Source organism: Megalobrama amblycephala, linkage group LG17 (assembly GCF_018812025.1).
Source record: "Megalobrama amblycephala isolate DHTTF-2021 linkage group LG17, ASM1881202v1, whole genome shotgun sequence".
Taxonomy (NCBI): Eukaryota; Metazoa; Chordata; class Actinopteri; order Cypriniformes; family Xenocyprididae; genus Megalobrama; species Megalobrama amblycephala.
In genome coordinates this window covers 24,715,481-24,730,751 of record NC_063060.1, presented here as the reverse complement: position 1 = coordinate 24,730,751, position 15,271 = coordinate 24,715,481, and the positions used below count along the sequence as shown (strand labels likewise).

General features: G+C 34.5%; 1 protein-coding gene across 4 annotated transcripts; it reads right to left on the bottom strand.

Annotated features, from left to right (window-relative positions):
- Positions 1-281: 281 nt before the first annotated feature.
- On the bottom strand, positions 282-14,949 carry LOC125251724 (protein crumbs homolog 1-like). Of its 4 annotated transcripts, XM_048164818.1 has the most exons (10): positions 14,786-14,949; positions 14,206-14,491; positions 12,696-13,643; positions 8,112-8,662; positions 7,008-7,173; positions 4,172-5,078; positions 4,015-4,056; positions 1,963-2,085; positions 1,232-1,338; positions 282-1,129 (listed from the first exon to the last, which is right to left on the bottom strand). In XM_048164818.1, exons 2-10 carry the CDS (start codon positions 14,270-14,272, stop codon positions 1,086-1,088), a joined length of 2,955 nt encoding a protein of 984 aa, XP_048020775.1. In that variant the 5' UTR covers positions 14,273-14,491; positions 14,786-14,949; the 3' UTR covers positions 282-1,085. The 4 variants fall into 4 exon arrangements, with proteins under 4 accessions (XP_048020775.1, XP_048020773.1, XP_048020776.1 ...); XM_048164816.1 differs by having other exon boundaries at positions 282-1,338; positions 14,786-14,948; XM_048164819.1 differs by lacking the exon at positions 14,206-14,491 and having other exon boundaries at positions 282-1,338; positions 14,786-14,948.
- Between the last annotated feature and the right edge of the window lie 322 nt (positions 14,950-15,271).

Genomic DNA, 15,271 nt, shown 5'->3' with positions numbered 1-15,271 from the left:
ATATAATGTACGTAATGTTGTTAATAATGTAGTAATGTATAATGTTCTATATATTGTTCTTTATAAGGTACGATATAGGTCAGATATTGTATATAAATATATTCTTCTTTATATTGGTAACCAGTCATTAGATGAATAGGGGGTGGGGTTAAATAAGTTTGTCTTCTTCCCACTCCTTTTCGAGCTATAATAATAATAATATATAAACCATGAACTTGTCTGAAATATATTTATAGATACATTTATTCTGAGCACTTCTTTTGTTTTGTTTTGTTTTTCTCTTGTTTTGTTTTTTTGTTTTTTTTTACCCAATGCGGGTATGATGTATAAAATTGCACAATATATTATATTTTTCTGTGAAAAATACCTGTATTTCTATATGGCTCGAAATAAAGTAATCAATCTATAAAGTAATCAATCAATCAATCTTGAAAACCAATACCCATAATGATCTCTAATAATATTAAAAGGGGAGCTATTATGACCTTTGTAAATACGTCTACTACAATATGATTTCATGATTGATTTTTTAAAGCCTTATTTTTCACAATTTACATTATTGCAGCACCTCTCTTCCAGGTCTGTCTCTATGAAACCCCTCCTTCTGAAAAGTGCAATGAGCTCTGATTGGTCGGCTGGATCACCGTGTTGTGATTGGTCAACCACTTTGAGCGTGTTTCAGAAATGTTACGCCCCTTATCATAACGTGAGTTTCAACACAACACTAACTCAACTCATCCAGGCCTCGCCACCTTTACTTGCGTATACCTTGGGTGGGAATTCTTTAAATCGGGAATTTTGTGACATGTTCGTTCCTGGAAGAAAATTCAAGGCTACAATTGAGGTGTTTCAGGGAGTTCAGAAACAGTGCACACTGATATAGAGAATAACTCCCTTTGGAGTGACTTTGAGCTTTGTAGCTTTGCAGACCTTTTTCATGCTCAAACAGCAACATTACACCCTAAAAGTTGAAAATGAAAAAAAAGCATAATAGGATCCCTTTAAAGGCCTTCGCGTATTGTGTCCATTCAACATGACCACACATCTTCCTCAGATTCCTCAGAATGTCTGAGAAGGAATTGTTTTTAGTCATCGTTGGCTGCGTTCCATTCCACCTCTGGGTCATCATCTAAACGCAAAATGAGGTATGACAACAGCTGGAAGATGTTCTGCCACAGGAGCAGGAACACATAAACGTAGAAGTCACTGACATCAATCTGACAGTGATCACCTGCAAAGCTCATCTCGCACACACACTGGAACCTGTTGATCAGGTTACGGCAGAAACCTCCATTAAGGCAGGGGTCAGATGCACATTCATCCAGCTCCAGCTCGCACCTGTCAAAGAAAATCAGTCATTTCAGATGAAGAGATTGACACAGTGAAGGGCAGCGCTAGAAGGCCACCTTACGGCATATTATTACAAACAGTAGGCAGAAAAACTCGATTTGCCATTAAGTCTGATTGCAGAGAGAAATAATAGCACACTTCTCATCAATGAGCTGCACTTTAAAGTGTTATTTATGTCTGCAGGACAAATAGTGCTGCAGGAGTTTAATACTCAGGGTTAGGGATTTATTCAAGTATTACAAATAATGCTTTGCTATAGCTACGGTGGCATTGAATGCACCCATTCAAAATTCAATACCATACAAAAGCTTGCGGTCAGTAAGATTTTTTTGAAAGTAAATAATACATTTATTCAGCAAGGAGCATTAAATTGACCAAAAGTGACAGTAAAGACATATAATTTAAACCAACTTTTTTTTTTTTTTTTTTTCAAATAAATGCTGTTCTTTTGAATTGTCTGTTCATCAAAGAATCCTGAAAAAATGAATGTATCACCATTTTCGACATTGATAGTAATAGGAAATGTTTCATGAGCACCAAACCATAACATTAGGTTTTCACCAATTCACTGTGGTATCACACAATTGAACCTCTGTGGTTTAATGTTCTTACCATTGTCCAGTGAATCCAGGTAGACATTCACAGTTATCCTCTACAGAGGAGCAATTCCCACCATTGAAGCAACTATAGTTCCATCTCTCATTCCCACAGAAAGACACAGGAAGCTTAGGATATCTAGAGAAAAATGTGACAAAAGGATAAGGCTTGGTACAGACTTCATTAAGACTTAATACAGTTCCATTAAAGGGTTAGTTCACCCAAAAATTTAAATTCTGTCATTAATTCCTCACCCTCATGTCGTTCCACACCTGTAAGATCTTTGTTCATCTTCAGAACACAAATTAAGATATTTTGATGAAATCTGAGAGGTTTTTCTCCATTGAAAGCAATGAAATTACCACATTCAATGTCCAGAAAAGTAGTAAAAACATGGTTAAAATAGTCAATGTGACTATAGTGGTTCAACCTTAATGTTATGAAGAGACAAGAATACTTTTTGTGCACAAAAACAAAACAACAATAACGACTTTATTCAACAAATTCGTCTCTCCCTGTTTCTCTTCTGCTACGCAATTTTCGTTGCAGCTTCCAGGTTCTACGTCCAAACGACGGCTCAGTATTGGTCTTCACGTGAGCAGCACCAGACATGCGTGTGATGTTGACGCAGGAGCCGGCCAATAATGAGCCGGTGTTCGGACACAAACAAGGAAATGCAGCACTGCACTAACTGCTTAACAGACTGACAGGGAAGAAGAAAAATCGTTAAATAAAGCCATTATTTTTGTTTTGTTTTTGTGCACAAAAAGTATTTTCGTCACTTCATAACATTAAGGTTGAACCCCTGTAGTCATGTTGACCGTTTTAATGATGTCTTTAGTACCTTTCTGGACATGGAATGTACTGATACCGTTGCTTTCAATGGAGGAAAAAAAAACCTCTCGGGTTTCATCAAAATATCTTAATTTGTGTTCCGAAGATGAACGAAGGTCTTACAGGTGTGGAACGACATGAGGGTGAGTGATTAATGACAGAAATTTCATTTTTAAGACTTTAAGTCTTATGGCCTGTTCACACCAAGAATAATAACTTTAAAGATAACTATAACAAAAACTATAATATCATCCACACCAATGCACAATATCTTTCTGTTTATTATAAGTGCATACTGCAGTTATGTTGTCTGCCTCTTTAAATGGATTCTGATTGGCTGATCAGTGTTTTTATCTTTCATTAACTGAAAAAAATGGTTGTGAAATTGATTCCAACAATATCGTTCCTCTGTTCTGTTATTGTTATAGTTGTGGTGTGGACTCCGCAATTCTTTTACATTTAGAGATTTTAAAAATACATTTAAAAAATAATTTAGAATGGTAAGACTAATATTATAAAAACAAATTGTCCTCTAAATTAAATAATTGCCTTTTACATAGAGTGCAACATTTGGGTTCCGGAAGTAAAAATTATTGATTTTTTTATCTGATTGAAATGACTTCAATCTGATTGAAAAATGTATTTTTAATGATATGTTTATAGACAGACATACCATTTAGAGGTTGTTAATTGATAGTATATCATTTTGTTGAACCCACCTGTTTGCATTATTTCATCTTACTAAATAAATAATCGTGTTTAACAGTGAAATTCATGGTGAAAAACTACATTACCCATGATGCTTTGTACAGAAGATTCCACCAATCAGAGAGTCGCGACAAACAAATTGCATCAAAAGAGTTCTGACCCACTCCCATGTTCTCAAAATACTTAAAAATGTGTGTATGCATGTAATATATAAATATATATATATTTATATGCCTGCATATTTTTCAATAAACATAAAATAATTAGTTTTATATTTCACTATCATTTTTAATTTATGTCATTTGCTTCATGTGATTGCAGTTCTTTCCATCATTAAAGCTGTGAAGTACACAGTCTTGTATTGTCTTTTCGACCGATTTCTTCAAATCAAAGTTTGTAATGTTGTGATTCATCTTGTAGCTGGTTGGCTTGGTTCATTGCATATAACGCTTCAATGAAAATGTTCTGACGTTCTGAAAGGTGCTTACAGCACCTTTAATACATATTATAAGAAATTAAACTCACGGAAACCTGTCGATATACCATGGAAGTTCTGGAACTCTCTCCCTGAAACAGAAATGGAATTTAACATGCAAATATCTAAGAATGTCAACATTTGATATTGCTGAAGAACTCATGTGTCGAGATGCATCTCAGGGGTGAGCATGGGAAACATCTTCACCTGCAGAAAGGTCCGGTCGTGTTTCTCGGACAGAGACATGCGTAGCGTTTCAGTCCTCTTAGGCACGTTCCTCCATTGCTGCACTTGTGGTGGGCGCATACGTCCACCTCCAATTCACAGCGTCGGCCGGTGTAGCCTACGTCACACGAGCACTCGTATCCTGCTGACACCACTCTGCAGGCTCCGTGAACACAAGGGTTTGAGGCACAAGTGTCTAGAGTGGATTCACAGCGTTGGCCATCCCAATCAGATGGGCAATGGCACTTGAAAAGGTCGAACAGATCTTCACAAACCCCTCCATTTTGGCAAGGGTCAGGCTCACAGACATTTGATCCCCAGCAGCCAAAGTAGGGAGTTCCAGAGGTTCTCAGAAAGTGCTCTTCCTGGGGCCTGGGAAGGTTCATCTCCATGTCGCTGTAATATGGCAATGCAAGTCCACCAATCTCCACCAAACCAAGACAGCCAGCAAAGTTGCCCTCCGAATTGGGTCCCAAACCCCCCAAGATGATGTCCACATCTTCTTTTAGGAAATCCAGATCTTCTGATGCTGTAAATGAGATGGAGGGTTTCTCCCAGTGCTCATCCAGAACCATTCTCCATCTGGATGACTGTATGGCTGTGCTGTCCATGCTGAAGTCTGCCCTGTGCCACTGTCCATCATTAACCAGGTCCAGACTGGTTATATACACATAGGAGGTTTGTTTTTCTCCCTGCAGCTCTAAAACCACGTGTCCATCTTGGATGGAAATGGTAATAAATCTAGAATCCTGCTCAGCATGTAGTAGAGTCGCATTCTGCTGCCTGGTACGGAAATGTATTGAAATGCTGCTGAGGTATCGCTTTATTTTCCCATTGCCACGATAGGTGATCATGTGGCTGTCACTTCGGAGGCTGACATTGACCGCACCTGCAAAGCGGGCAGGAAAGAAGGATCAGTGCTCTAGTTTTTTTCTGTTATGTCTTTTTATATTTTACTTTTCAAAATGACTGCATGAATGCATACAACTCACAAACAGAAATAAAAAGATCATATTTCACCAAAGCTCTTCCATTGCAAATATATAAATATATTTAACCAGAATCCTGATTCAAATGTCTCCTTTGCATATACTTCCATATTTATGCTTTACATATCGTATTTGCCTTCAAAAGCTGCAGTGTTTCACATTTATTTTACATAAAAGTTTACTTAGTTTAAAATGGATTAAACTGCTTTCTTGCAATGTTTTGTACCAGTGTTATTTTTAGTATCATTAAGATACTATTATTGTATTATTACTATAATACTATTATAAAGTTTTTTATTTTTTTTAAATATTTCTATATAGTTTTTAATTATTTTTTCAGTTTAGTTTTATTTATTTTGGTAAATCAAGTTAAACTAAATTAAAATGAGAAATGAACTAGTTGAACTCTGCAACTAGTTTATATATACACAGTACAGTCCAAAAGTTTGGAACCACTAAGATTTTTAATGTTTTTAAAAGAAGTTTCGTCTGCTCACCAAGGCTACATTTATTTAATTAAAAATACAGTAAAAAACAGTAATATTGTGAAATATTATTACAGTTTAAAATAACTGTTTTCTATTTGAATATATTTCACAAAGTAATTTATTCCTGTGATGGCAAAGCTGAATTTTCAGCATCGTTACTCCAGTCTTCAGTGTCACATGATCCTTCAGAAATCATTCTAATATGCTGATCTGCTGCTCAAGAAACATTTAATGTGTACAATTGTACAAAATATTTGTGTACAGTATTTTTTTCAGGATTATTTGATGAATAGAAAGTTCAAAAGAACAGTGTTTATCTGAAATCTAATCTTTTGTAACATTATAAATGTCTTTACTGCCACTTTTGATTGATTTAATGCATCCTTGCTGAATAAAAGTATTCATTTCTTTAATTTCTTTTCAAAAAAATAAAAATAAAAATTCTTACTGACCCCAAACTTTTGAACGGTAGTGTATAATGCTACAGAAGCTTTGTATTTCAGATAAATGCTGTTCTTTTGAACTTTCTATTCATCAAGGAATCCTGAAAAAAAAAGTACACAACTGTTTTCAACATTGAAAATAATCATAAATGTTTATTGAGCAGCAAATCAGCATATTAGAATGATTTCTGAAGGATCATGTGACACTGAAGACTGGAGTAACGATGCTGAAAATTCAGCTTTGCATCACAGGAATAAATTAATTTGTCAAATATATTTAAATAGTACACAGTTATTTTAAACTGTAATAATATTTCACAATATTACTGTTTTTTACTGTATTTTTAATTAAATAAATGTAGCCTTGGTGAGCAGACAAAACTTCTTTTAAAAACATTAAAAATCTTAGTGGTTCCAAACTTTTGGACTGTACTGTATATATATATATATATATATATATATATATATATATAATCATCTTAAAGATGATTAAATCAAAAGGGATTTATAGGATCCTATGGGTGCTACCAGTTTCAGCAGACATGAATAAACAGACCCCTTTTTCTTTTTACCTCCAAAGTGTAAGCTCTGAGCACCATATTCAATTTCTCTAAGATCATGTGTGTATGTCATTAACACGCTCCAGTGCACTGTCTCAGGGCAGACGCATATGGCATGGCAAATCCAACAAAGGATAATCTTTCAAGGATTTCATAAATCCTCTAGTATAGCTACACATGGCAATTATTAATTACATAACTGAGCTGAGGATAGGTAGATAGATGCCATTGATGTATTAATGCTTAGATGTCATCAACATTTTCCATACCGCTTTTACTCAGAAAAATAGTTCAGATAAGGACAACTGCTCTTGGGACATTTACATATTCATACTTACATTCAAAACCCTGACTGTGGGCTTGACACATGGCAGTGGAGGGACATGGAGACAGCTCACACCACTTGACTTCCTCACAGCGTTGCCCTGCCGTATTGGGTGGGCAACTGCATGTGAAATCATCCCACATGGAGTAGCACACACCTCCATTCAAGCAGGGATTGATCTAGAAGAGATGCACACAATCATTCATTAAGGTACATATTGTCATTATAAACAATAAAGATTCATTTTAATTCTAGTACTGCCCCTTCAATTTCATATAATATTTGTTGGCTTTTTTTTTTTTTAATAGGAGTGTTTAATAATAATTAATAATATATTAATATTTATCAAATGATTCATAATATTTGAAGTTTACAAAATATGCAAATATTATAATATTTAGAATAGAATAATATATATTAGTAATAATATATAAATATATAATATATATTAATAAATATTTATGATATATAAATAATAAATATTTAGACATATTTAGAAAGTTCAGCCAATTTCTAAAAAGCTATGGCTCAAGCAGAATTGTGAACATTGTGAATGTTTATAAAATTATTGTAATGTTTATAAAATTATTCATTACATGAATAGAATTGACAAAATATTCAAAACTGTTAAACATATTTAGAATGTTTATAAAAAATTATAAAAATGTTTTGTTGAAATCAGTATAGTGAATGGTGTGATAATTCATATATTTTTCTTAAATATTTATGAATGTTTTGCATATTATTAAAAGGGTTCAAATGTACACAAATTCAGGTTTAAGTCAAGCATTAGTATTTCAGAATTGTGAACACTGTAAATTATGTAATTATTCATCATATTTGAATATTCATCAAATCATTCATAATATATACAAAATATTCAAACACAAATATTGTTAGTGATAATGCAAATCGAGAGAGTGCTAATTCTGATAATTGTTTCTGTTATTTTTTTTTTTCCATGCCTGTCCATTACTTTGGTATCACCCTAATTGGAAGATAAAACCAAAATATGCTATTACTGCTCACTTTTCATGTCAATCAGATCAACCTTTCCTGTCAAGTGGACCACACTTTATGCCAGTACCATAATCATGGATCTGTAAATGTTACTTACACTGCAGGAGTCGTCTCCAGTACATCCGCGAGTAACGTTCAGCAAGGTCTCGAGCCTGTAGGAGCTCACCGGGACACTGACTGGGTAGAACTGCAGGCGTCTGCTATTTATACGGGGGTCTTGGATACAGCCCTTAAAGTAGCCCCCAAAGGCTAGCGATGCACGCCGATCCGGTAAGCCTCCCACATATACTGCATCCCCAGCCTGGACCAGCACACGACGGATAGGGATGCGACCTTGGCGCTTAGCAGACATAAACAGGGATAGGGATTCTGGTTCCACAAGCACAGTTATGAGGTGAAAGTGACCATCGTTGACTGCTTCCCTTCCTAGCAGGCTTTCAAAGTTGTTGATTTGAACTTTGATCTTTCCATCCTCCAACCAGACACGGAGATACTGACTGGTACTGTTGGAGAGGACCAGGAGCAGCCCCTGGGAGCGGCGTGTACGAACGAACATGGACACGGTAGTACTGTCACCTGGGCTGTCATCCACTGTGAACATAGCGTAGCTCTCCAAATCTTCATTTCCAAACCTTGCAGCTACATACTCTATAATACAAAATATACAAAATATAAAATGTGTGCAATTATAATAATATGTAACAAACAAAGTCAAATATAACAAAACAGAATATTTCTAAATATGGTGTTATAATTATTAATATTATTCAAAATATATTATAATAATCATTATTATTATTATTAGCAGTATGTTATTATTATTATTATTATTATTATTAATAATATCAAATCAAATAAAAGAAAATTGACTATTTCTAAATATACAGTTCTAATTATTAATATTATTCAAAATATATTATTGTTGTTGTTAATGATAACAATAATAATAACATCAAATCAAATATACAAAATGGAATGTTTCCAAATAGAGGAATAATTTGTAATATAATTTCAAATATAGTGTTGTTGATGATGATAATAATAATAATAATAATAAAAAAAAAAATGTGACAGTCAAATGTACCAAAAGAAGTATTATTATTATTATTATTAATATTTATTATAGTTGTAATAATAATAATACTACAATCAAATGTAACAAAATTGAATATTTATAAATATAGTCATAGTTATTCAGATGATTCAATATATATTATTATTATAGTAATTTTAATATCAAATCAAATAAAAGAAAATTGAATATTTCTAAATATACAGTTATAATTATTAATATTATTCAAAATATATTATTGTTGTTGTTAATGATAACAATAATAATAACATCAAATCAAATATAACAAAATGGAATGTTTCCAAATAGAGGAATAATTTGTAATATAATTTCAAATATAGTGTTGTTGATGATGATGATGATAATAATAATAATCCAAAAAAAATAAAATGTGACAGTCAAATGTAACAAAAGAAGTATTATTATTATTATTATTATTAATAATAATAATAATAATATTTATTATAGTTGTAATAATAATAATACTACAATCAAATATAACAAAGTTAAATATTTATAAATATAGTCATAGTTATTCAGATGATTCAATATATATTATTATTATAGTCATTTTAATATCATTTCAAATATAGTGGTTGTTATTATTATTAATACTACTAATAATAACAATAATAAACAAAATAAAATGTGACAGTCAAATATAACATTGAATATTTCTAAATATGGTTATACTTATTCATGTTATTCAAAATATATTATTATTATATACATTTTAATATTTCAAATATATTGTTATTATTATTACTGCTAATAATAACAATAATCAAAATAAAATGTGACAGTCAAAAGTAACAAAATGGAAATAATTGTTTATTGGAAATAATTATAATTACAACAACCACCATGACAACAATAATAATAATAATAATACAAATATATTTATAATAATTAATAATACATAAATTATTATAAATGTATTTTTTTATTATTGCTGTTGTGGTGGTTGTAATATAATAATAAGACAAAGTCAATTTTGACTAAATGGAATGTTTCCATTAAATCAGTTTCAAATAAATCATAGATGGCTACTTTCTTGTCAGGATAAATCTGATTTAAAGTTAGCATGGATTAAATACGCCTGTTTATATCACGTTTCTTTAATCCACAGTTCAGGTGTGGCTGATTTTAACCTTCCCTTGGCAGTCATTCTGCTTTGGCATGTGTGTGAGTGTACGTCTGGGTGTTTGTGGATGGCTGTTTTATTTAGCGCTCTAATCTCATTCTACGTCTTGAGACTAATTTTGACCCTCTGAGGGGCGCTGAGTTTAGATTCTTTGCTAAGCAGTGTAATAAGTGATGTCGTTGTAGAGATAAACAGTAATCAGGAAAGATGAATGTTCATTTTAAATGTTTTAAAATTGTATCTTGGATAAGCAGAAATAGGCTACTTTAAATAGAATTAGGATTTGTAGCTCAACCATCAGTATTTGGACACTCAAGCCACACTTAAAATGTGTAAATGTTATTGCACTTATCAAAATAAATGACAATTATTTTAAAGCCAGATAGCACAAGCACACTTTGCATAACAGAGAAGTTTGGGTTGTTTTAAATCAGGGGTGTCCAAACTCAGTCCTGGAGGGCCACTGTCCTGCATAGTTTAAATCCAACTTACCTCAACACACCTGCCTGGAAATTTCTAGTATGCCCAATTAGACCTTGATTAGTTTGACTTTAATTGGGGTTGGAGCTAAACTCTGCAGGACAGTGGCTCTCCAGGACCGAGTTTGGAGACCCCCGTTTTAAATTATACACAATTTTAAATTTTAAACTTTACAAGTTCATATGTGATGAACTACACACTGTTAGGTCAACTGTGTGAACTTGAGGAGAACTGACTTCATTCATGCACTAAAAATCACTGCAATACCAAAAACGTCATTGCAAAGTAAAGTCAGTTCTGAGAAAGAATAATTTGTTCTTGTGAATTTGCATTTTGTATCTACTTCAATGTCATTCAGACATTTTAAAATGTGATTGAAAGAAGCCATATTTTGCCCTTTCATGAAGTCTTGATTTTGTTTTGGGGGACTACCTGAATAGGTATTCATGATTGATTTTTTTTTTTTTAAATGCATTTTTTCACATATGTTACATTATTGCAGCACATCTTTTCCAGTTTATCAGTAAAGTTCTGTTTAGTCTCTATGAAGCCCCTCCTTCCAAAAAGTGTCCTCCATTTGGTCAGCTGGACCAGTGTGCTGTGATTGGTCAATCGCTTCGACTGTGTTTTGGACGTCACGCCCCTTATCATAACCATGAGTTTCAACACACTAACACACCTCGACCAGGCCATGCCCCTTTTTTACATATGCCTTGGGCAGGAATTATTTAAATGAGGAATATTAAAGGTGCCCTAGATTATGTTTTTAAAAGATGTAATATAAGTCTAAGGTGTCCCCTGAATGTGTCTGTGAAGTTGCAGCTCAAAATACCCCATAGATTTTTTTTAATTAATTTTTTTAACTGCCTATTTCATCATTATAAACGCGCCGATTTTATGCTGCGGCCCCTTTAAATCCCGTGCTCTCCGCCCACAGAGCTCGCGCTTGCCTTGAACAGTGCCTTAACAAAGTTCACACAGCTAATATAACCCTCAAAATGGATCTTTACAAAGTGTTCGTCATGCATGCGGCATGCATGCGTCGGATTATGTGAGTATTGTATACTGTTATATTGTTTACTTCTGATTTTGAATGAGTTTGATAGTGCTCCGTGGCTAACGGCTAATGCTACACTGTTGGAGAGATTTATAAAGAATGAAGTTGTGTTTATGAATTATACAGACTGCAAGTGTTTAAAAATGAAAATAGCGATGGCTCTCTTGTCTCCGTGAATACAGTAATAACCGATGGTAACTTTAACCACATTTAACAGTACATTAGCAACATGCTAATGAAACATTTAGAAAGACAGTTTACAAATATCACTAAAAATATCATGTTATCATGGATCATGTCAGTTATTATTGCTCCATCTGCCATTTTTCGCTATTGTTCTTGCTTGCTTACCTAGTCTGATGATTTGGTTGTGCACAGATCCAGACGTTAATACTGGCTGCCCTTGTCTAATGCCTTTTATAATGTTGGAAACGTGGGCTGGCATATGCAAATATTGGGGGCGTACACCCCGACTGTTACGTTATGTTGAGATTCGCCTGTTCTTCGGAGGTCTTTTAAACAAATGAGATTTATATAAGAAGGAGGAAACAATGGAGTTTGAGACTCACTGTATGTCATTTCCATGTACTGAACGCTTGTTATTTAACAATGCCAAGATAAATTCAATTTTTCATTCGAGGGCACCTTTAAAACAAGTACTTTCCTGGAAGAAAACTTAAAGACTACAACTGAGGTGTTTCATGGAGTTCAGAAAAATTGCTCACTGATATAAAGAATAACTCACTTTGGTGTGATTTTTTTTTTTTTTTGCTTAGTAAATTTGCAGACCTTTTTCATGCTCTACATTACACTCTAAAGGAAGGTTTTTTGAGCGTCTAAATCCACAATTCTGTTCATCCTACATGAAGTCCAACCCATATCTTTTTTACAAGTAAACTGGAGTAGAAATTTAAAAAAAAAATCATACCATCTAAACAGCGCTCGCCCTCATAAGGCCGATGGCATTCGCAGCTAAAACTCCTCCATCCTGCCTTGACACATCTGCCTCTGTTCTGGCATGGGTTTTCCTTGCATCGGTCCCAGTCACTGCAGTCCTGTTTCACATTAAATTGCTTAATGGGAGCCCTCGGTCCCAATCCAGGCACCACTATGCGCGAATCCAACCACACATCCCGCATACATCCCAGAAAGCTTGCAGCAGTCCCTTGCTCTTCTCTTCCACCTATGTAGAGATTCTGGATCACAGTCAACTCTGATAGACCTGAACCCAATTCGGGCTCTGCTTTATCTATCTGTACTTCCACGTTACAGGTGTCTCCAGGACAAGACGGGTCTCTAAGACTCAGCCCAAACATGCTATTGTGGAGCGAGGCCTTCACCGTGTGCCAGCGGCCATCAGAAACCATCCCCGGGAGCTCTAGAAGAATGCTTTCAGTCTCCTGGGCTCTCTGCAACGTATGCCGTAGTCTTCCGTCCACTAACTCCAGCGTAAGAAGCTGATCTTCAACTTGGCACTGGAGCAGAGTGGCCACTTCCTGCAATGTACGAAAACTCAGAGTGACATTCAAGGGTTCAAAAGCATTAGTGAGGATGGTCTGGACCTGCATAAATCCACTTTCTTCAAAAGAGAAGGTGGTGGATGTCTGGCACTTTGTTCCAGTGAAGCCCTCAGGGCAGATGCAGCTGTACCGATGTCTTCCTTTGTCCAGGTATGGATAGCAAGTGGCACTGTTCTGGCACCAATGACGCTCACAGCCAAGCAGGACTACTGTGCAGTATGGACCTCCATAGAGGTGTCCATTATAGCTCTCTTGGGAACATTGACATTTGTATTGTCCATCCTGATTCACGCACACACCACCATTCATGCACGGGTTTGTATCACAACCATTAATATTCTCCTCACTGGAGACTCCTGAGGCAGAGAAGAAACAGGTTTCAAGACTTTTCATAATCAATAAATATCACATTCACTCAAAACTGGAAATGTCATCATTTACTCTTCATGTCGTTCCAAACCTGTATGGCTTTTTTTCTGTGGAACACATAAGAAGATTGAAAAATTTGGCAGCTGTTTTTCCATACACTGAAAGTCAGTGGGGTCCAGTGTTGTTTTGTCATTGTACAGACAAAACTACCATCTTTATTAGTCATTTAAGTTTGGAACGACATGAGGACGAATGATGACAGAATTTTTGTTTTAGGGTGAATTTCCCCTTTAAATGTTTTTCCCCATTACACATTATGTTTCTGAGCATAACAATTTGAGTGAAAAAATGCTAATGACAGCATCACTGTAAAAAACTATTTTCATTTTGTTAGACAAACACTATTGAAAAGGTTCAATATAGTTAACTTATAGTAGGCCATTTGGTATGACCAACTTAAAATAACCACAATAACCTTCTACAAAAAGTACGCACATGCAAGTTTCTAATGTAATCCAGAACTATCCCACAAAATAAAATTGTTATTACCTGCATACAGCAACAGTATCATCCAGAAAAATATAGCCGCTCTTGACATGATTTTAGTTGTAAACATAGTAAACGGGCAGGAGACCTAAACCAAGCTCTGAAGTGGACAGGGCAGCACCATTACCGCCAGAGACTTCCTTAGCTCGTCTTCATTCATCTGTGTTTTGGACTGGCTTCTCAGCTTTGGGATTATGGTAATACACTTACATGTGTAATGAACTGGTGTGAGGCCAGGGGCAGGTCCTAACGGCTAATCTGAGAGACTCACGCATCCTCACCTTATGGACTGATAAGACAGATCTGAATGCAGTTATCAACAAATCTTAGACAGCAGAACACTTTTATAAAGCCATAAACCAGTATTTAGATTTTAATGAAGATTATTTTAAAATTATGAGTCTCTGACAGTCCAGCGTTCACGGTGAATGCGCTCCAGTCATAAAAAAGTTAGCCTACTCAAATGTTTATTATGGTTTAAGGTAAATTAGGCCTACAGAATGCTATTTTGCAGCGAAACGGCTGGATTTCTCAATGTTTTTCAGTTGTATGTGACAACAATGGAAAAACGCTTTTAGCCTACCTGCTGCAACAAAGGTGTAATCAGAAGCTTGTTAGAAAAAATAGCCTTGAACACCGGAGAGACAGAATCCTACTGGAACGTGACTGAGAAATCCTAAATTAACTCTGTAAAGAAGCTAAAATATTGCTTAACATTTGATCACTATATTGGCTAATTCCTATATAAAATGTGTAAAATAATAAATGATGTTCGAACTTTTGACTGTTCGAAATTTTGTTAATTTACAGTTTTGTTTATTTATTTTACATGGATAATATCCTACATATTTCCATGGAACACGTCATATTCTATAAATATTAATAATTTAATAAAATATGTATATAACTAATAAATAATGACTGCATTTAGATATTTTTACGTTGGTGTGCAATATTAATAATTTAATAAAATATGTATATAACTAATAAATAATGACTGCATTTAGATATTTTTACGTTTGTGTGCAATGTTGAACTTGAACCTGGAATTTCCATTCACCAAATAGGC

What these genes read in the sequence shown, in the direction of transcription:
- LOC125251724 (XM_048164816.1), bottom strand. Translation starts at nt 14,272, where the DNA reads ATGTTTACAACTAAAATCATGTCAAGAGCGGCTATATTTTTCTGGATG. An exon ending in CTGGAGACGACTCCTGCAGT is followed by an intron (nt 7,174 to 8,111) that starts GTAAGTAACATT and finishes CATCTCTTCTAG; the next exon opens with ATCAATCCCTGCTTGAATGG. An exon ending in TGGTATATCGACAGGTTTCC is followed by an intron (nt 2,086 to 4,014) that starts GTGAGTTTAATT and finishes ATTTTTCTCTAG; the next exon opens with ATATCCTAAGCTTCCTGTGT.